Below are 22,563 nucleotides of genomic sequence, written 5' to 3' on the forward strand. Positions count from 1 at the left end.
AAGTAACCAGAGTCTAAAGAGACTTGTTGGCCATCATTATTAAGCAGACCAACAAACACTGCGGGAGTCCAAGAAGAGAGAGACCAAAGGGGAAGAGAGAATATCTGAAGAAATAATGGGTAAAACATTCCCAAATTTGATGAAAGACATGAATATAAACAATCAAAGAAGCTGAAAAAACTCAAGATAGGATGAACTCGGAGAGATTCACACTCAGACACATTAAAATCAAACTGCTGAAAGACAAAGAGAAAATGGTGAAAGCAGTACAACAAAGTGACTCAATATACAAGAGCTCCTTTGAGGTCAGGAAACAGTGGGCTGGTATATTCAAAGTGCTCAAAGAAAAACACTGTCAATCAAGAACCCAGTAACTGGCAAAATAATCTCTCAAATATGAGGGAGAAATTATGACATTCTCAAATAAACAAAGCTGAAGGAGATCATTACTTATAGACTGGCCCTGAAAAAAATGCTAAAGCGAATCCTACATGTAGAAATGAAAGGACACAAGACAGTAACTCTAGGTGTCTGAAGAAATAAAGACCTTGGTAATAAGGATAAATACAAGGAAACGCTTTGTTATCTTAATAGTGTTTTGTAACATCACTTTTTGTTATCTATATGATTTAAGAGACTAATATTTTTTTAACTATATTTTAAAGAAGTGGACATGTTAGTCACTCAGTCATGTCTGACTCTTTGTCACCTCGTGGACAATGGCCCACCAAGATCCTCTACCCATGGGGTTTTCCAGACAAGAATACTGGAGTGGGTTGCCATGCCTGATCCTGGGTCAGGAAGATCCCTGGAGAAGGGCATGGCAACCCACCCCAGTATTCTTGCCTGGAATTTTATATTTTAAAAGTTAGTCTAAAAGTGAATTATTCATACAGAAGTGATGTCAACATCAGTAAATAACTAAAATCAGTTACTAGCCCAGAAGTTAATATTATAATAACTTTGCTTTGTAATTTCACATTTTCTACATAATTTAAAACATGAATGCATTTAAAAATTGTTAGTTTAGGTTTTTGTACATATAATGTATAAAGTTGTAATTTTGTGACATAAACAACTGAAAGGGGTGGGGATGTAACTGTTTAAAAGGAGCAGAGTTTTCATATATCATTAAAGTTAAACTACATAAATTTAAATTTTAGTGTTTTAACTTTAGGATGTTAAATGTAATCTCCATGGTAACCACAGAGAAATTAGCTACAAATATACATAAAAAGAAAAATGAAAGGAATCTAAACATTTCACTACATATATAAAAAGATCAACCAAACAAAAAATCAGACAGTAATGCAGGAAATAAACCTGCAATAAATATAGAAAATAAATAACAAAATGACAGAAGGCTCTCCTTATCAATAATTACTTTAAATGCAAATTGCTTAAACCCTCCAATCAAAAAAAAAAGCAGAATGGATAAAACCACATGACCCAACTATGTTTTCTGCAAGAGACTTCATTGAGATCCAAAGATGCAAACAGGTTGAAAGTGATAGAAAAAGATATTCCATGCAACTAGCAACTAAAACATAGGCGTGACCATATTAATATTAGATAAAATAAAAGTTAAATTAAAAAAAGTTACAAGGGACAAAGGACATTACATATTAATAGAAGGTTTAATACAGTAAGAAAATAAAACAATTAACATTCATGTACTTAATGATATACCATCAAAATCTATGAAATAGAAAGCGACAGAATTAAAGAGAGTAAACAGTTTTACAAATAACAGTTAAAGATTTCAATGCCCTGTTCAAAATAACGTGTAAAATAGCCAGACAAAAGATAAGTACAAAAAAAAAAAAAAATGACTTACATGACACAATAAACCAATCTGACCTAACAGACACATTTGAAACACTCTGCCCAACAACAGGATACGTTCTTTTCAAGTGCATTTGGATCATTTCCAGAATATACCATATGTTAGGCCACAATTACGTCTCAATAGATTTAGTAAGGAAGTTGTCATACAAAGTATGTTTTATGTCAAAAATGGATGAAGATAGTAAGCAGTAATAGAAGCAAACTGGAAAATTCACCAAGTTGTGGAAATTAAACAACATACTATTAACCAATGAATCAAATAAATACTAGAGAAAATGAGGGCAATAGTTTTTTTTTAAAAGATCAACAAATTGACAAACTTTTAGTTAGATGGACTAAGGGAAAAGGAGAGAAAAATAAATTATTAAAATCAGAAATGAAAGTGGGAACACTATTGTTAATTCAACAGAAACAAAAAGGATTATAGGAGTTATTATGAGCAAGTGTAAGCCAACAAACTGGATAACTTAGACAAAATGGAAAAACTCCTACCAATGCCAAATCATGAAGAGAAAATTTTAATACTTTATAATAAGGAATTGAATCAGTAATCAAAAATCTCCTGACAAAGAAAAGCCCTTAAAATCTGACTGTTTTCCTGGTGAAATCCACCAAACATGTGAAGAACTACCATCAATTTTTTCAAATTCTGCCCCAAAATTGAAGAGGAAGGTATACTCCCCAACTTATACTTCAAGGCCAGCATTATCACTATAAGAAAACTGCACACCAATATCCCTTATGTATACTAATCCAAAAATCTCAACAAAAATTGAATTCAGCATTATACTAAGAGGTTTATATACCATGACCAAATAGGATTTATTACTGGATTGCAAGGATGATTCAACACAGGAAAACTGATCAATGTAACATACCACATCAATAGAATAAAGAAGAAGGGGGGGGGGAAACCCAACATGATCATCTCAATCTATGCAGGAAGTATGTGACAGTATTAAATATTTTAACTTAGAATATAAGGAAACCACCACATAATAAAGGTCATACATGAAAAACCTACAGCAAACGTACTTCCGTGGTGAAAGACTGAAAACTTTCCCTCTAATATCAAAAACAAGTCAAGCTGGCCCACTTTCACAACTTCTATCCAACAAAGTATTGAAAATCAGTCAATTAAACAAATAAGAAGAAAAATTATTCAGCAGCTTCAGCTGCAAGCAACAAATTCTGGTAAATTCTCTTTTCAATTTTTATTCCATTAATAAATATTTTATATTTCCCTGCTATGGTTTCTTAGATATACCCATCATTTAAAAGTAGACTTTTAATTTCTAAATACATGAGATTTTAAAGTATCTTTGATATTAATTTCCCACTCTGATATTATTTTCTCATTTAATGCTTTCTTCTCTTTAATCACCCTGTGTTTTTTCAGTCTTCTAACTTTATTGAAGTTTTCAATGCTAAGTCAAAGATGTCTCTTTGTAAATGTTACGTTGTATTTGAAAATATGGGGATTATTTTCAAGTATCTTTTGATACTGATCTCTAACATAATTCTACAAGGATAAGAGAACAAACTCTGTATGATTTCAATATCTTTAGACCACCCATTTTTTGCACCTGGTCTTATGTCTCTGGATATGTTCCAGTGTCTCCTCGTTTATAATCTATGGGAATTTGAACAGAATATGTATCCTACTGTTGTATGAAAACTGTATAAATCTTAATTATGTTGAACTGGTGAACAGTGCTTTTCAAGACTACTGCATCCTTCTACTTCTCTGTATATTCATTCTATTAATTTTTGAGACTTTGATATTGAAACTCCAACTAAAAATCTTAATTTAACTACAAAAAAATAATTGTAATATGTAGTGGAACTACATATAACCATGTCCTGTATTTTCCAAGTCTCTTGTAAATGTGTTATCATATTTCCAAAATTTTTAAAAATGGCCAAAACAAGGGGTACTCTGACCCTCCTGTTTCCCTGTAAAGCATGAAGTAAATTTCCCAAATGAAAAAAAGAAAATTATCTGTTTGCAGATAATATGATCATATATGTAGAAAACTCTGAAGGAACCACACAAAAGTCTGTTAGAACTAATAAACTTAGCAAAGTGGCAGTAAATGGTCTACACACAAAAATCAGTTGCATTCCTATATACAAACAAGCTGGAAAGAAAACAAATACAATTCAATTTACAACAGTATCAAAAAGAATAAACAGTTAGGAATGAACTTAGCCAACGAGTGAAATATCTGTGCAATGAAAACTATAACATTGCTGAAAGAAATGAAAGACAATAGGAATAAATGGAAACACATCCCCTGTTCATGACATCTTAATACTGTTAAGATGTCAATACTACCCAAAGCAATTTATAGATTTAATACAATTCCTACCAAAATAACAATGATGTCTTTTTGCAGAAAAAGGAAAACCCATCCAAAAATTCATTTGGAATCTCAAGGGACCTGAATAGACAAAATAGTCCTAAAACTGACAAAGCTAGATGACTTAAACTTAAAGGCAGCCATATGCCACTGGAATTGAATATACAGTGCAGAAATAATCCCACATATATATAGTCGAATTATTTTCAATTATTAAGGGTATAAAGACCGTTCAATGCGAACAAGACAGTCTTTTCAATACACAGTGCTGAAACACTGGATATCCAAATGCAAAATAATGAAGCCTAACACCATATACAAAAATTAATTTTAAATGGAACCATGACTTAAATAAAAGACCTAAAACTATAAAACCCTAAGAAGAAAACACAAGATAAAAGCTTCACGACAGTGCATTTGGCAGTGATTCACTGGATATAACACCAAAGGCACAGGCAACAAAAGAAAATATAGACAATTTGGACTTGCTAAAAATTAAAAATTGTGTGCATCAAACGACATTATCCACAGAGTAAAAAGACAACCCACAGAACGGGAGTCAATATTTGCAAATCATGTATCTAATAAGGAACTAATATCCAGAATATACAGAGAATTTCTAAAACTCAAAAGAAACCAACAACACAATTCAAAATGGGTAAAGGATATTTCTCCAAAGAAGATATACAAAGGGCCAATAAACACATGAAAAGATGTTCAACATCACTAATCACTGGGGAGCTGAAAATCAGAACTACAATGAGATGCCACCTTATACCCATCAGTGTGACTGACAATATGAAAACAGAATAAATATAAGGAGTGTTGCTGTAGATGTGGGAAAATTGGAACCACTGTACTTCACTGGTGGGAATATAAAGTGCTACACCACTGTGGAAAATAGTTATGATGGTTCCCCTAAAAATTTAGTTACAAAATAATCTAGTTACTATACTTTCAGGTATATACTCTAAAGAACTGAAGGCAGGATCTTGAAGACATATCTATGCACCCATGTTCATAGCAGCATTATTCACAATAGCTAAAATGTGGAAGCAACTTGAGTTGTTAACTGACAAATGGATAAGCAAAGTCTGATACACACATAAAATGAGATATTATTTAGCTTTAAAAAAAAGGTATATTCTGGTGCTACATATGTATACAGCATGGATTAACCTTAAGGTCAGTATGCTAAGTGCAATCAGCTAGCCACAGACAGACATATACTGTTATGATTCACTTATCTAAGGTACTTGAGTCAAAATCATAGAGAAAGAATGTAGAATACTAGTTGCCAAGGCCTCACCTGGGAGGTGAGGGGGAGAGGGGGGAATGGGGAATTCAGTGTTTAATGGGTACAGAGTTTCAATTCTGCAAAATGAATAAAATGTTCTGCAGATGGATGATGGTGATATATAGACACCAATATGAATGTACTTAATACCACTGAACTGTAAACTTTAAAATAGTTAAGGTGGTGTAATATACATTATGTGTCTATTAACAATTAAAAAAGGAAAAAAAATGACCTCAATCTAATTAATAAAATGCATCAAACAAACACAAATTGCAGGTATTCTACAAAACAACTAGCCTGTTCTCTTGTAAAAGGCCACACACATGAAAGACTGTGGCACTACTTTAGATTAAAGTAGATTCATGAATTCTAACTGTGGTCTTGGATGGGACAAAGGAGCTGTTTTTGTTTTTCATATAAAGAACATTACTAGGCTACTGGCAAAAGAGAATTATGGTCTGTAGTATTATGTTGCTTCTCTTGTGGCTCAGATGGTAAAGAATACACATGCAACGCAGGAGATCTGGGTTCAATCCCTGGGTTGGGAAGATCCCCTGGTGAAGCTACCCACTGCTACCCACTCCAGTATTCTGGTCTGGAGAATTCCATGGACAAAGGAGCCTGGCAGGCTAGCTAACTTTCTGCTTTAGATCACTATATTACAGCAATATTTTTCTTTCTCAGGAAGACATTTAGTATCATATTTATCATATTTACCCATATGATATTTAGGGTAAGGAGACATGAGTAAAACTTCCTTTTAACTGGTATACAAAAAAAAATCATACTCAATTATATAAGAAGAGAAATGATGAAGAAGATGTGGTAGGCAAAAATTTTAACAATTGGGGGAGACATAGGTATATGAAATTTTTGTACAATTCTTGCAACTCTTTTTAAGTGTGAAATAATTTGAAAATAACACAAAAACAAACAAACCAAAAAATCCAAGACACAAACAGAATAGCGGCACTGCAGTCAAGTGATAGTGTGTGGTTAAAAAAGGTCCATCAAGGTAATCCAAATATATTATTGTATTTAAGATCACTACTAAAGTGAAAATGTAACAAGCCATGCTTTAGATTATACTAATGATCAAATCATTTAAGGGTCAACACTCATATGTTCTGTGAAACCTGCACTGTCCAAAAGCAACAGGATACTCTATACTGTATACACCTCTAACCTTAATTCCTCTCATGTCATGTGGGAGTTATCTGCTCTCTCTTGCATGAACAGATAGTAGGCTCTCAGAGGAAAAGAACAATGTTATATTTATTTTTATATTTACATGACTGGAACAGTAACAAATAATTAACAAAAAACAATGTCTCCAAAGCGTCTGAGTATGAACATAGACTTTTCATACAAACATAAAATTAGCTATAAAGCATTTCAATAATACTTTCATTACATGATAGCTCCTCAGAACTGGTTTTAAAAAAAAGGTCTAAAGAATCTAGTTTTAAAGAAAAGTATTTACTCTGGGTGTATATTTAATAGGCTAGTATCTTAGAGATTATATCATCAGTAGGAAGAACTAGCATCTGTTACACAATTGCTATGTGCTCAGTTTCTATGTGGTTGGAGAAACCGAGGCTATGAGAAACTGAATAATGTTCCCACCATCACACAACCAGGAAAAGGCGAGGCCAGGAATTGGTAGAGTAAAGTTCACTATAAAGTCCAGGTTCTTTCTGCAACTTCAAAAGCCATACAAAATCAATACACAGAAAACACTTGCATTACTATATATTAACAATGAAAAATAAGAAAAAGAAGTTAAGGAGTCAATCCCATTCACCAGTGCAACAAAAAGAATTAAATATCTAGGAATAAACTTACCTAAGAAGACAAAAGAACTGTATACAGAAAATTATACAACACTGATGAAAGAAATCAAATATGACATAAACAGATGGAGAGAGATTGCACATTTTGGGGTAGGAACAATCAATATTGTGAAAATGACTACACTACCAAATGCAATCTACAGATTTAATGTGATCCTTACCAAATTACCACAGCATTTTTCACAAACTAGAACAAAAAATTTCACTAATCATATGGAAACACAAAAGACCCCAAATAGCCAAAGCAGTTTTGAGAAAGAAGAATGGAGCTGGAGGAATCAACTTTCCTGACTTCAGATTATATTACAAAGCTACAGTCATCAAGACAGTATGGTATGGGCACAGAAACAGAAATATAGACCAATGGAACAAGATAGAAAGCCCAGAAATAAACCCATGCACCTATGGATACCTTATTTCTAACAAAGGAGGCAAGAATATACAATGGGGCAAAGAAAGCCTCTTCAATAAGTGGTGCTGGGAAAACTGGACAGCTACATGTAAAAGAATGAAATTAGAACACTTCCTAACACCACACACAAAGATAAACTCAAAATGGATTAAAGACTTAAATGTAAGACCAGGAACTATAAAACTCTTACAGGAAGACATAGGCAGAACACTCAATGACATAAATCAAAGCAAGATCCTCTATGACCCACCTTCTAGACTAATGGGAATAAAAATGAAAGTAAATAATTGGGACTTGATTAAACTCAAAAGCTTTTGCAGAGCAAAGGAAACTATAAGCTAGGTGAAAAGGCAACCCTCGCAATGAGAGAAAATAATAGCAAATGAAACAACTGACAAAAGATTAATTTCCAAAATATACAGGCAGCTCATATAACTCAATACCAGAAAAACAAACAACCCAATCAGAAAGTAGGAAAAAGACCTAAATAGACATTTCGCCAAAGAAGACATACAGATGGCTAACAAACACATGAAAACATGCTCAGTATCACTCATTATTAGAGAAATGCAAATCAAAATTACAATGAGACATCAACTTATACCGGTCAGAATGGCAATCATCAAAAAGTCTACAAACAATACATGCTGGAGAGGGTGTGGAGAAAAGGGAACCCTCTTTCACTGTTGGTGGGAATGTAAATTGATACAGTCACTGTGGAAGACAGTATGGAGATTCCTTAAAAAACTAGGAATGATATGACCGAGCAATGCCACTGCTGGGCATATACCCTAAGAAGAAGTGAAGTCGCTCAGTCGTGTCCGACTCTTTGCGACCGCATGGACTATAGCCTATCAGGCTCCTCTGTCCATGGGATTTTCCAGGCAAGAGTGCTGGAGTGGATTGCCATTTCTTTCTCCAGGGGATCGTTCAGACCCAGGAATAGAACCCGGGTCTCTCGCATTGCAGGCAGACGCTTTACCGTCTGAGCCAGGACCCAATCGAAGGACACCAAAACTGAAAAAGACACATGTACCCCAATGTTCACTGCAGCACTATTTACAATAGCTAGAACACGGAAGCAACCTAGATGTCCATCAACAGATGAATGGATAAAGAAATTCTGGTACATATACACAATGGAATATTACTCAGCCATAAAAAGGAACAATTTGAGTCAGTTCTAATGAGGTGGATGAAACTAGAGCCTATTATACAGAATGAAGTAAGTCAGAAAGATAAAGATAAATATTGTATTCAGTTCAGTTCAGTCACTCAGTCCTGTCCAACTCTTTGTGACCCCATGAATTGCAGCACGCCAGGCCTCCCTGTCCATCACCAACTCCCGGAGTTTACCCAAACTCATGTCCATCCATCCATCTCATCCTCTGTCGGCCCCTTCTCCTCCTGCCCCCAATCCCTCCCAGCTTCAGAGTCTTTTCCAATGAGTCAACTCTTCGCATGAGGTGGCCAAAGTACTGGAGTTTCAGCTTTAGCATCAGTCCTTCCAATGAGTACCTAGGACTGATCTCCTTTAGAACGGACTGGTTGGATCTCCTTGCAGTCCAAGGGACTCTCAAGAGTCTTCTCCAACACCACAATTGAAAAGCATCAGTTCTTCTGCACTCAGCTTTCTTCACAGTCCAACTCTCACATCCATATGTGACCACTGGAAAAACCATAGCCTTGACTAAACGAACCTTTGTTGGCAAAGTAATGTGTCTGCTTTTCAATATGCTATCTAGGTTGGTCATAACTTTTCTTCCAAGGATTAACCGTCTTCTAATTTCATGGCTGCAGTCACCATCTGCAGTGATTTTGGAGCCCCCAAAAATAAAGTCTGACACTGTTTCCACTGTTTCCCCATTTATTTCCCATGAAGTGATGGGACTGGATACCATGATCTTCATTTTCTGAATGTTGAGCTTTAAGCCCACTTTTTCATTCTCCTCTTTCACTTCCATCAAGAGGCTTTTGAGTTCCTCTTCACTTTCTGCCATAAGAGTGGTGTCATCTGCATATCTGAGGTTATTGATATTTCTCCCAGCAGTCTTGATTCCAGCTTGTGCTTCTTCCAGCCCAGCATTTCTCATGAGGTACTCTGCATAGAAGTTAAATAAGCAGGGTGACAATATACAGCCTTGACATACTCCTTTTCCTATTTGGAACCAGTCTGTTCCATGTCCAGTTCTAACTGTTGCTTCCTGACCTGCATATAGGTTTCTCAAGAGGCAGGTCAGGTGGTCTGGTATTCTCATCTCTTTCAGAATTTTCCAGAGTTTATTGTGATCCACACAGTCAAAGGCTGTGGCATAGTCAATAAAGCAGAAATAGGTGTCTTTCTGGAACTCTCTTGCTTTTCCCATGATCCAGCGGATGTTGGCAATTTGATCTCTGGTTCCTCTGCCTACTAACACATATATATAGAATCTAGAAAGATGGTATTAAAGAATTTATTTGCAGGGCAGCAATGGAGAAACAGACATAGAAAACAGACTTATGGACAAGGGCAGAGGGGAGGAGAGTGTAAGATGTATGGAGAGAGTAACATGGAAACTTACATTACTGTATGTAAAATAAATAGCCAATGGGAATTTGCTGTATGTCTCAGGAATCTCAAATAGGGGCTCTCTATCAATCTAAAGAGGTGGAATGGGGAGGAGATGGAAGGGACATTCAAGAGGGAGGGGATGTATGTATACCAATGGCTGATTTATGTTGAAGCTTGACAGAAAACAACAAAATCCTGTAAAGCAATTATCCTTGAATAAATAAATAAAAGCCATTCAATGTATCTCTGTACCACTCTAAATAGTAAGCATAATTTTCATATTTTCATAAAATTTAAATGACATGATCAATATAAAAGTACTCTGAAAGTTTAAAGTTCTAAAAATAATATAAGACAATATTTTAAAAATTTATCATCTTTCTAGCTATCTGTCCTCAAACTCACTTTCAAATAGAGAGGTGTTAGCCCCCATTTTTAATAGATGAAGGGAGTATAAAACTCAGAGAGGTTAAACAATTTGAGTCACAAAGCAGGACTAGACTCTAAATCTTAAATCTTCTGTTTCTATTTCTATTATCTCCTGATGCATCCAAAGTATAAAGTAGTAGATCTTTAGAATAAAAATTGTATTTATTTAAAATGTTAAAATCAAGTTATATATAAGACATGGATTTAAAAATTCATTTAGGGACAAATATTTTAATCACTTTTATTAATTTTATAATGTATATGTTATACTCAATTACTCAGGTATACATACACTTATTCTGCAAAATGAGGCACAACCACAGCCTTCTCATGTAAAACAAAACGAATTATTAAACTATTCAACATAAACTTTTGTAAGTATATTTAAAACCTAAAATGAGGTTGCTGCTGCTACTGCTAAGTCGCTTCAGTCATGTCTGACTCTGTGCGACCCCACAGATGGCAGCCCACCAGGCTGCCCTATTAATAAGCCTCTCCTGTTCGTTTTTAAACTTGTTCCCTGGTTTACTGTCTCAAGCAAATATGAAGTAACACTAATGATACAAATAGTCAAGATCAAGTGCCAGCTGCATATGCATATTATTCTTTCAATCACTGTAAAACATCTCAAGTAAGTACTACTATCATCATCAGTGTTAACAGGTGAGTAACGAGATCAAGGTTAAGTAAACTGCTCAATTCTACAGCTAGTAAGTGGTAGGAAAGTGAAAAAGTATTAGTTGCTCACTCATGTCTGACTCTTTGACCCCATGGACTATAGCCTGTCAGGCTCCTCTGTCCATGAAATTGTCCAGGCAAGAATACTGGAGACGGCAGGATGTGGTAGAACTAGAATTCTAAACCAGATCAATCTGAGTTCTTTATTTATAATTACAAGGTTATGCAATCTCTAAACAATTTTCAAGTGTAGTGTGATACTGAGCTAGGGACACTTGGAATAAAGAAGAGAACTTCTGAACAGGAGAGGACTGATTCCTTACTGAATATAAGAGCAGAAATTACTTCAAAATTTCAAAGGGTTTTAGAAAACTATTATGACATCAAAAGACAAACTGAGGTGACATGACTAGAATAAAGTTTCAAGTCTCCTACTTCAAAACATACTGTGCTACTAAATCCTAGTTACTTTGAAGAATGTTACATTATTACAATAACCCTTTGTCTATGTAGAATTATATTTTATAATTTATAAATTCAATTTCTCTTTGCACTGTACAGAAAATATCCATCTGGATTTATCTATTCAATTCTTGGCAGTTTCATTATTTGACTTTTTGTGATTTTCATAAGTTTTATTGTAATACCTATATTTCCCCCTAGAATCTTATTTTGTATAATGTTCTGATTTTCACTTTTTAAGAGAGGAGAAGGGCACTGAGATGAGAACAATGAAAGGTGATAACCCATTTTTCCCCCTAATAGGACTTATTTTGACACAGCAAAAAACACCATTTTTACTAGATTTTATGCTACAGGTCAATAATAGTAAAATTACCTAAAGATCCATTTGTTTACACATTAAAATGAGATAATGACCTTTGGTGCAAAAGATCTCAATTATCCTACTTACTAATACCACTGTGATTTTACCTTTGGATAACTCTGTTGGTAGTGTAGTTATTTATTCTCTTAACAAGCCATCCCTTGTAACTATTAAAGCTCTGAAAGCTACAAATATTCAGATTCTCTGACATTTGGCTATTATCTCATTGTATTTTTTGGCTGTTACACGTTAACTTAAAAAGATAAACTCATGATTTCAGAGTATTTTTACATTTACAGAAAAGTTGCAAAGATACCATAAAGAGCTCCCAAATACTTTATATACATCAGCTATTATTTTTCAATAATAAATGTGAAGTATGTTATCCTATCAAATGACAGAAAGATTGAGTATTTCCAAAGAAGATCAACATATACTGGAGAACAAAATGCTATATATAAAAGGACACATATAGTACAAAATTAGGAGGGATAATTATTTTTACTATCTGTAGAAAATAAAATTTCCCAAAGCAAATACATTTTAAAATTGTTTTGAACAGACTTATATGTATAAAAGGCATGATAACAAATCTAAGGAGGTTCCATATGATGAAGTTGAGAATGTATCTTTTTTGTAGATAACCTAATAAAATGGCAAATATTGAACCCATCTTATATTAAATCCCAGATATTTAACTCCCTAAATATATCATTTAAAGTCCAAAGTGTATTACCAAATCTAACAAAGAAACAGTTGAAATGATCTGAAAAGAATACAAATGAAACCATTAAGAACAAATAAAAGTTTTATAAAGAAAAAAGAAACTAATAAAAACCTGTGGTATGATGGGTAGGATGACAGTATTCTCAGCAGGGACTGGCAGGACAGGGATCACAGGGACAGTGGGAGAAGAGGGAGATACAGCTTCTGTTGGCTAAAAATCATCAATGACAAAAAATCAGGAAAAATATAAAATAAAAGGGAAACATATAACAGAAAGTTTTGTCCAAAGATAAATTATAGTTTTCAGAAATAACTAAAATAGGTAAAATAATATATTACTTCAATTTAAATGAGAAAATGCTCTTAGAAGTAATTATACCACCAATAATAATTTTAATGACTCTAGTTAAAATAAGTGACTACTCTTTAGATATTTAAATGAAAATAATAAAATATAATGATTTAACAATACTCCTCCACTGGGAGATAAGACACTCGCTTCACAGACTACAAATATTTTTATAGCATTCAGGATATATTTGACCACTTGCTTACTTGCATTCAAAGAATCAATTACTCTCATGATTAATTCAATTATTTTTTAAAAAGATGTAAATGGAACACAGGGTGTCTTGTAAAAGTACCAATCTCTGTTACCTGGATTAAATCATAAATATTTGCTGTACCAATGACATATTCTATACAAGAATTATTAACCTCATATCCTATACAAAATCTGGAAATTAACTGATGACCTAAATATAAGCATTAAAACCACAAAATTCTTAGAACATAGGGATAAATCTGGATATAACAATGGATTCTTAAATATGGTATCAAAAGCAGAAGTAAAAAAAAATTAAGACTGTATCAGAATTCAAACCTTTTGTGAAGCAAATGGCATTATCAAGAAAGGGGAAAAGAACATATAGAATGGGAGAAAATCTTGCAAACTGTACATCTGATGATGGTTTCACATGAAGAACAGATAAAGAACTCACCATAAAAAGACAATTAAAAAATGGGCAAAGGACCTGGAACAGACATTTTCCAAAGAGGATACACATATGCACCCCAAAGTTCATAGCAACACTACAATAGCCAGGACATGGAAGCAATCTAAATGTCCATCAACGGATGAATGGATAAAGAAGATGTGGCACATATATACAATAGGCTATTACTCAGCCATAGAAAAGAACAAAACTGGGTCATTTGTAGAGATGTGGATGGACCTAGAGTCTATCATATAGAGTGAAGTAAGTCAGAAAAAGAAAGTAAGTATCATATTTAATGCATATATGTAGAATCTAGAAAAATGGTACAGATGAACCTATCTGCAGGGCACAAATAAGAGACACAGACGTAGGGAACAGGCAGATGTATGGACATGGAGTGAGGTGGGGTGGTAGTGGGATGAACTGGGAGATTGGGAATGACATACACTGACGTGTAACACAAAAAGTGGGAACCTGCAGTATAGCACAGGGAGCTCAGCTTGGTGCACGTGGTGACCCATAAAGATGGAATGGGGAGTGGGTGAGGGGGAGGTTCAAGAGGGAGGGGGGATATGTATAAATATAGCTGATTCACTTCATTGTACAGAAGAAACTATTACAACATTTAAAAGCAACAACCCCCCCCCCCGCCAAAAAAAAAACAATAAGCACATGAAAATCTATTCAATATTATTATTCATTAGGGAAATGTAAATCAAAGTAACAATGACATATTACTTCATACTACTAGGAGGCAATAATAAAAAAGTAAAAACAAAAACAGAAAGTAACAAATGTTGGCAAGGATATGCAGAAATTGGAATCATCAAAAACTGCTGGTGGGAATGGAAAATGGTGCTGCCACTATGGAAAGCAGTTTGGTTTGGAAGTCCTTCAAAAAAACTACCCCTAGGATTACCATATGACCCACCGATTCTACTCCTGGGTAAATACTTAAAAGAGCTGAAAACCGGGGCTTGAATACTGTACCCTAGTGTTCAGTGATGCATTATCCACAATAGCCAAAAGGTGGCAACAACTCAAGAGTACCCATCAACAGATACAGAGATACAAAACATGGTGTGTACCTACACACACAATGGATAGTCATTAAGCCATAAAAAAGGGATGAAATTCTGATATATGTCACAACATGGACAAACCTTGAAAACATTATGTTAAGTGAAATTAACCAGATACAAAAGGTCAATATTTTGTGATTCCACATATATTTAGAATAGGTAAATTCATGTAAAGTAGATTAGAAGTTACCAGGGGCAAGAGAGAGAGGAACGTAAGGAGTTTACTGCTTAGTAGTTACAAAGTAAGTTTGAGATAGTGAAAAGGTGTTGGAAGTAGATGGTGGTAAAAGCTGCTTGCTCAATACTGGAAATGTAACTGATGCCACAGAATTGTGCAGTTAAAATTGGTTAAAATGGCAAATCTTATGTTAGATATACTTTATCACAATTAAAAACCTCAAAAATATTTTAATTCAGGAAAGCAGGTCCCTTCACAGTGCTGTTGAATATATAACTTCATACAAACTTTACAAAAAGCAATCTAATAGCTTTAAAAATGTTGAACTCTTTGACTTAGTAATTCTGTTAGTCTATCTTGAGGGAAGCCTGGCATGCTGCAGTCCATGGGGTCGCAAAGAGTTGGACATGACTGAGTGACTGAACTGTATTCTAAGGGAATATTTAAAAAGCAAATGTCTTAATATTCAATATATTCTTTTGAACATTGTATTTGGGAAAATGCAAAATATCCTAAATATAAGGTGTTGGAATGGTTGTACAAATAATAATAATTTCATAAGGTTAAATACTATGCCCTGGAGATGGGCACAGCAACCCACTCCAGTATTCTTGCCTGGAGAATTGCATGGACAGAGGAGCCTGGTGGGCTACAGTCCATGGGGTCGCAAAGAGTCAGACATGACTGAAGCGACTTAGCATGCAAATACTATGCATCGATTAATAATCACCTGTAAGAACAGTCTGTAAGTCATATAGGATATTGCCTATGGCATGGCATTAACTAAAAAAGGGAAGATAAAAATTTTATTTAAAAAATGCAAAGACATGTTTGATAAGTTAACCTCTGAGGACAGGATTATGAATGGTTTTTCCCCCGCCTCTATTTTGAATTCTACTTTTCCAGTTGTCGACAATGGATAGATAGTGATGCTGTAATGCATGCTGAGGGATGGAAGATGTATTCCTATTAAGAGAAAAACAATTATAATATTTTACCATCTCATTTTCTAGAAAATAAACTGAAAATGCATTTCACATTAACTGTTCAAAAAGATACTAAAAATTTCAATGATTTTTATAAGATCATTAGAGTTGAAGAAGCTAGGGATAAAGTTTACCCCTTTATTTTACAACTGAGCTTAAGCTCATAGAAGTTAATGTGAGGAACGAGGAAAAGATCTGCTAGACTATTGTTATCTGGATATCCTGTTGCTGCTGCTAAGTTGCTTCAGTCGTGTCCGACTCTGTGCGATCCCATAGACAGCAGCCCACCAGGCTCCCCGTCCCTGGGATTCTCCAGGCAAGAACACTGGAGTGGGTTGCCATTTCCTTCTCCAAAGCATGAAAGTGAAAAGTGAAAGCAAAGTCGTTCAGTCATGTCCGACTCTTCGTGACCCCATGGACTGCAGCCTACCAGGCTCCTCCGTCCATGGGATTTTCCAGGCAAGAGTACTGGAGTGGGGTGCCATAGAAAGAGATTTTAAACCATTAGATTTTGTTTCCTGTTTTCTTTCTTTATAATATTACCAATTTAAATGAGTTCTCTGTTTTGAAAGATGGAAAAGTTACAGAGATGGACAATGGTGATGGCTGCACAACACCATGAATGTATTTATTGACACTGAATTAACTGTACTTAAGTATACTAAGAAAGGTTAAAACAGTAAAATTTTGTTACATATATTTTATCACAATTAAAAATAAATTAGGAATAAAGTCTCTGTCTGTCTTACTTGGGATTCCAGACACTATTAATATACATTGTTCCTATAGGGGAAAAAAAAAGTTGAATTCCATATTATGAACTTAAAATAAATAATTTAAATACTAACAATTTTCAATGGAATACTTATAACTTTTTTAAAATGTTTGAAAAACCCAAGAGATTCTGACTCCTAATTTTATGACAAAGAGAAAAAGATAGTTTTAAAAGAATTTAAGTGAAGTAAGTCAGACAGGGAAGACAAATACCACATGATTTCACCAAACAAACAAACCAAATGAAAACATAGATAGAAAACACAGACTCATAGATACAGAGAACAAATGCACAGATGCCAAAAACGGAGTGAGTTGGGGGGGGTGGACAAAACAGGTGAAGGAAATTAAGAGGTATAAACCTTTAGTTATGTAAGTCACAGGGATGTAATATACAGCACAAAAAGTAAGGTCAGTAATATCATAAAACTTTGTATGTGGAGAGATGGTTACCAGACTTACTGTGGTGATCATTTCATGATGTATGCAAATATCAAATCATTTAGTACACTCAAAACCAACATAATATTGTTCATCAACTATACTTCAATTATTCTAGAAAACTACTGCTGAATCAACTGAATATACATATGGAAAATGAAATGAACCCTTACCCTACTACCTTACACCATATGTAAAATTCCAGATGGTTTACTGTCATATTAACAGAAGCACAAAAATTAGATTTCTAGAAGGTAGCAATGATAGAATATAATCAGGATCTTGATGTAGGCAAGCACAGGTTGTTGAAGTCAGCAGAGTGAGGCAGCAGCATCCGTGCGCAGGGAGTGGATGGGTGCACAGTGATGCTGGAGTCTAAGCAGGATGAAGAGGGTATCGCATGTGGGCAGGCAGTGGCAGCAGCCTGGTATTTTTGTTGGATCCCAAGTGTGACAGAGTATCTGTGTGGCAGTAGCAGTAGTCTGGCATGAAGTATAGAGGCCTCAGTGGAACAAGATGGGGATATCTCTTTGATCTTGAGCAGGGTAGGAAGGATGTCCACTAAGAGCATCAACAGTGATAGGAGGTTGCTGACATACCTGAGACTTGATCCAATAAGTAAATATATAAAGGATAGTGGGAGCAAGGGTCCTCACATCAGAAAATGGAGTTGCAAACATGGAAAGGGAGAAAATCAACATGAAATCTATGGTTCTAGACTAGATTTGGAGGCACTCGTATGACAGCATGGTTTTCAATATATATAGACAAATACAGAAATAAATATGTGTGTTTACATATACATATGTACCCTTGCTCTGTCTACAGAGAACATCTGGGAGCAGTAACACCTCAATAGCATGAAAATACCTAGCACTCAGATCTTGGCTTATAAAAATCCATTCTCTAATTTTTTAAAAAAGGAATCTTTGGAGAAATGACTCCAGAGCTAGAGCCTAGAACTTTCTGCCTCTGCCAGAAAATAAGGAGGTGCTCAAAGAATTAATGAGGCATGACAAAGGACACAGAAGTCAGCTTGCTGGGGCTCTTATCAGTTACATTGGGAACAATGTGAGACTCAGATAACAATAATGATGGCATAAAGTGAAGTTGTGTCCGACTTTTTGCAACCCCGTGGACTGTAGCCCACCAGGGTCCTCCATCCCTGGGATTCTCCAGGCAAGAATACTGGAGTGGGTTGCCATTTCCTTCTCCAGGGGATCTTCCGGACCCTGGGATCGAACCCAGGTTTCCCACACTGCAGGCAGACGCTTTAATCTCTGAGCCACCATGGCAGACCCCTATGATGGCATAAACCCCACTGAATTAAAGAGGACTCCATGAGTCTACACTTACATAAATAATTACATAACAATGAAATGAATAGAGAGAAAAGTGCATTTCCTTACAGTAGATGCCAATCAAAATTGTAGAAGGAATGATGAAGTCACAAAATTATAATCTGGCAACCACCACAGTAATAACTCATTTAAGAAACATCAACAAATGTTAAAACTTCAACTGCTGCTGAATGACCCTTCCATTTCATTCTAGTGGAAGCAAGTTTGAGTGGGAGACACACACACAGACACACATGTATCTCCCCTACAAATTTTTATTAATTACAGTGAAGAAATCCAGCAGATACTATCTTAACCAAAGTTAACATCATCAGGGATGGTACAAATCAAAATCATATGTTACCTAATGGGATGTAATCAGAGTATATCACTTCTGGGACATTCTTATCAAATATGCATAAGCTGAACATTAAACATCAGAAAAATCCAAGTTGAGTGATAAACTACAAAATAACTGGCTCTGATACATCCAAAGTATTAGAGACAAGAAAGTCTAACATTTATCATCTTTATTTTTTAAAACAGCTTTGTTAAGGTATAAGTGATATACAAGAAATTGTACTTTTTAATGTATACAGCTTGATGACTTTGAACATATGCAAACACCTGTGAAACAATTACCACAATCAAAGTAAGAGACATATCTAAAACCTATAAGAAGTTTCTTTTTGCCTCTATAATAGAGTCAGATATTAGCTAATTAATAATCCACTTTAACATAAAAAAGACAAAGCTATATGCTTGTAACAAATTTCAAGGCCAAGCATAAACATTTCCTCCATTAGGCAGTTGTTCTCAAAAACCCTTTATGATATACTATAAATTCTTCAATATTACCTTGTAATACTGGCTCTGAACCTATTCTAAATATATTTCCTTTTGACAGAATCCTTTAAAGGATCTGAATACCATTTTTAAAAATCTTAAACAAAACATACACCATCTGATTCCACCCCACTCTCTATAGGGCACTGAGCAAGTGCTTTGAAGAAGAACATATACCCCTGCCTCTTTCTTAAGAAAGGAAAATACTGCTGAGAAAGTCTTCAAAAACAAATGCATATCAACACACATAATTTCCTAGCCACAATCAATAACCAGTTTGAGTCACAAAGGATTATACAACAACAAAATAAGTCATTTAGTTTCCATGAAACAAAATACTGCCCTAAACAAATAATATCTAGTCAAATGAAGGTTGAGTGATGAGGAATAGTATAGGTGTTAAATATGATAACAGAGTAAAAAGAAGAGACAAGGATATTTTGAGCGCAGGATTGAGAGCATGATAAAATTCTGGTGAGCTGTATAAGATGATTCTAAATTGGAAAATGTCAAACTTAAGGCTCTAATATGAATAATGAGGCAGCAATATAGAGTAACCACTACATTTAGGTTATTATAGAAAAGAAATTCAGCCTAAGCATTTGAAACTTGAAAAATCTTACATACATATTTTATTAGACAATATGACTTTCAGGCCATCATCCTTTTTCTGTTCCATTTGTATCACTCAATAAGATCAGCTCCAAAGAGTTTTAGTTGGTTTTTTTTTTTTTTTTTAATCTTGACCATGTGACTAACAACAGTCTCAGTTGTTTCTATCCATAGCAACACCATGGAATCATTAGCCTCTGAGGCCTCCTTCAGAGACTTGTTTCCATGACAACAGAGGCTATAATATTAACACTGTCTCAAAGAATACTGCAGAAAATGGTAAATTCCCATAAGGTAACTGGATTGTACATATTTTAAAAGTACTTTTTAAATGCCAGTATCAAATTGATGGCTCTCTGAAAAATGTTTTAACTAATTTTTAGAGATTCTTGTTATTTATTCAGTTTTACATTTTCAATTTAAGAGCTTAAAATTATGAAAGCAGCTTTTAAAAAGATTTTTATAAAAAGTGGTCTGAAGCCTCATGAGGTATAGCCACATGCTTAACGTGTACTGCACATCTCCATTTATGACTATGTACCTCCCTCTTTCACTTGCACTCACTCCACTTGATACATGAATAAATATAAATAGAGAATCCTTACCTTTAATAAATCCCTTCTGCTTGAAATAGCTAAAGTGGTTTTTTATATGTGCATATGAATACTGTCTGATACAGGAAGAAACAGAAGGAATAATTGGGAGGCTGCTATGATAACCCAGCTGAGAGGTGATCAGTAGCTTCAACCAAATGATGGTAATGGTGAAAATGGACATGAGTAGTCAAATAAAGATAACTTCTGAATGTAGAAGTGGTACCTATATGACTGATGGGAACCTGGGAAGGACTATTAAAAATAAAAGCAACAATGGCCACTAAAAATTATCTTTTACATCATAGTTAGATCCAACCATAAAAGATTTACAATGCTTTCTGCACATATTTTTCTTAACTTTTTCTCACTTATAGTCTTATTAACATGCTCATAAAATTAAATTCTAAAGAAAGATAACTAATACCATACTACCAGGTAATGAGCTTAGAATACCCACAAAGATTCAATAAGTGCTAAGTAAATTTATAACATATTTAAGGAAAATGAAATAAATGAATTAGCAGATCTTTTGTTATCAATATCTTAAAGAAAAATAATTACCCCCATGCCACTGTTGGTCTATAAGAATTTTCCTTCTTTTTTTGGTTTTTGTATGGTATAGTTTAATATTTTTAATCTAAGTTCCTTTGTTTAAATTTCTACAATGTGGTAGTGAGACATGTTTCTTTGAATAAATGTCAAAGAAAATACCTAAGAGGGAAAGAGAAATCAAGGAAAAGAACTGCAAGCTTTTCGTATGTTTATAGAAGGATAAAATACAGCACAATAAATTTACCAAAACTGTTTGGGAATCATTGTACTCAACAGGGATCCAGCACCTTCAAAATAAGTTTTTGTCATTGCTTAGATCTGGTTCCTATTTGATTCAAATGCTCATTTTGCCACATTTACTCCATATAGTACATTCAGTATAAACTCCATAAGATGTTATTTGAACCAGCTGCATATGATATTCCTATCATAATTATCTCTGAAGCAAACAGCAACAAAACTAGATATATTCTGAAACAAATACTAAGGGATTAAATACAAACTTTTGATTTTAAAATAACAGGGGAGAAAGGAAAACAGTCTAGTGATTAACAATCCTAGTATAGAAGTGCAAATCTGTTAGTTTACACAGACAGAACATAGTAGTTCATGAATCTATCAATATTTAAGTTTGCAAGATTGATATTTATGAATAGTTAAGGTAATCATCCCTTCATTATAAACAGATAGCATTCCATCAGCATTCAGCCATTCACTTTGTACTGATACAAGGATGAGCCAACAATCATTCAAAATTTCAAGTAAACAGAAATCCAAAACTTGAATTTAAGCTGTGGTCACATAATTAACAAACAGATATGAAACTACCAAATGCAATAAGCGGCCTGCCTCCCCACATTTATCGGACTATGGCTACAGAAACACACACAACCATGGACTTCACAATGACTAACCTAAAATGGGACCTCAACACTTTCTAGGACTCATACATTTACCCTATTTTGTTCATTCTTGTACAATCCCCAATGATTCAGGTCACTGTTAATCTTTCTGAAGTTATCTTCTACTATTCTCTTCCCACTTAGTGTTTCGGCCATATTGGCCTCTCTGCTGTGTTTCAAACACTCTAAACAAGCTCTGGCCTCAGAGTCTTTTATTCAGTCTTCCTTTGTCTAGAATGCTTTTGTTCCAGATATCCACATGACCCAACG

At 34.6% G+C, this 22,563-nt stretch overlaps 1 protein-coding gene across 16 annotated transcripts in view; it reads right to left on the reverse strand.

Moving 5' to 3' along the window:
- DLG1 (discs large MAGUK scaffold protein 1) overlaps window positions 1-22,563 on the reverse strand; it is a 271,051-nt gene that overhangs the window by 133,885 nt on the left and 114,603 nt on the right. For 12 of the 16 annotated variants that reach the window (XM_061411876.1, XM_061411915.1, XM_061411922.1 and 9 more), the window contains one exon: window positions 13,099-13,197. The exons of the other annotated variants lie outside the window; for them this stretch is intronic. In XM_061411876.1, the coding sequence (XP_061267860.1) occupies window positions 13,099-13,197 (99 nt within the window). The remainder of the gene's footprint in view (window positions 1-13,098; window positions 13,198-22,563) is intronic. 16 annotated transcript variants of the gene reach the window in all.

This window comes from Bos javanicus, chromosome 1 (genome assembly GCF_032452875.1).
Source record: "Bos javanicus breed banteng chromosome 1, ARS-OSU_banteng_1.0, whole genome shotgun sequence".
Lineage (NCBI taxonomy): Eukaryota > Metazoa > Chordata > Mammalia > Artiodactyla > Bovidae > Bos > Bos javanicus.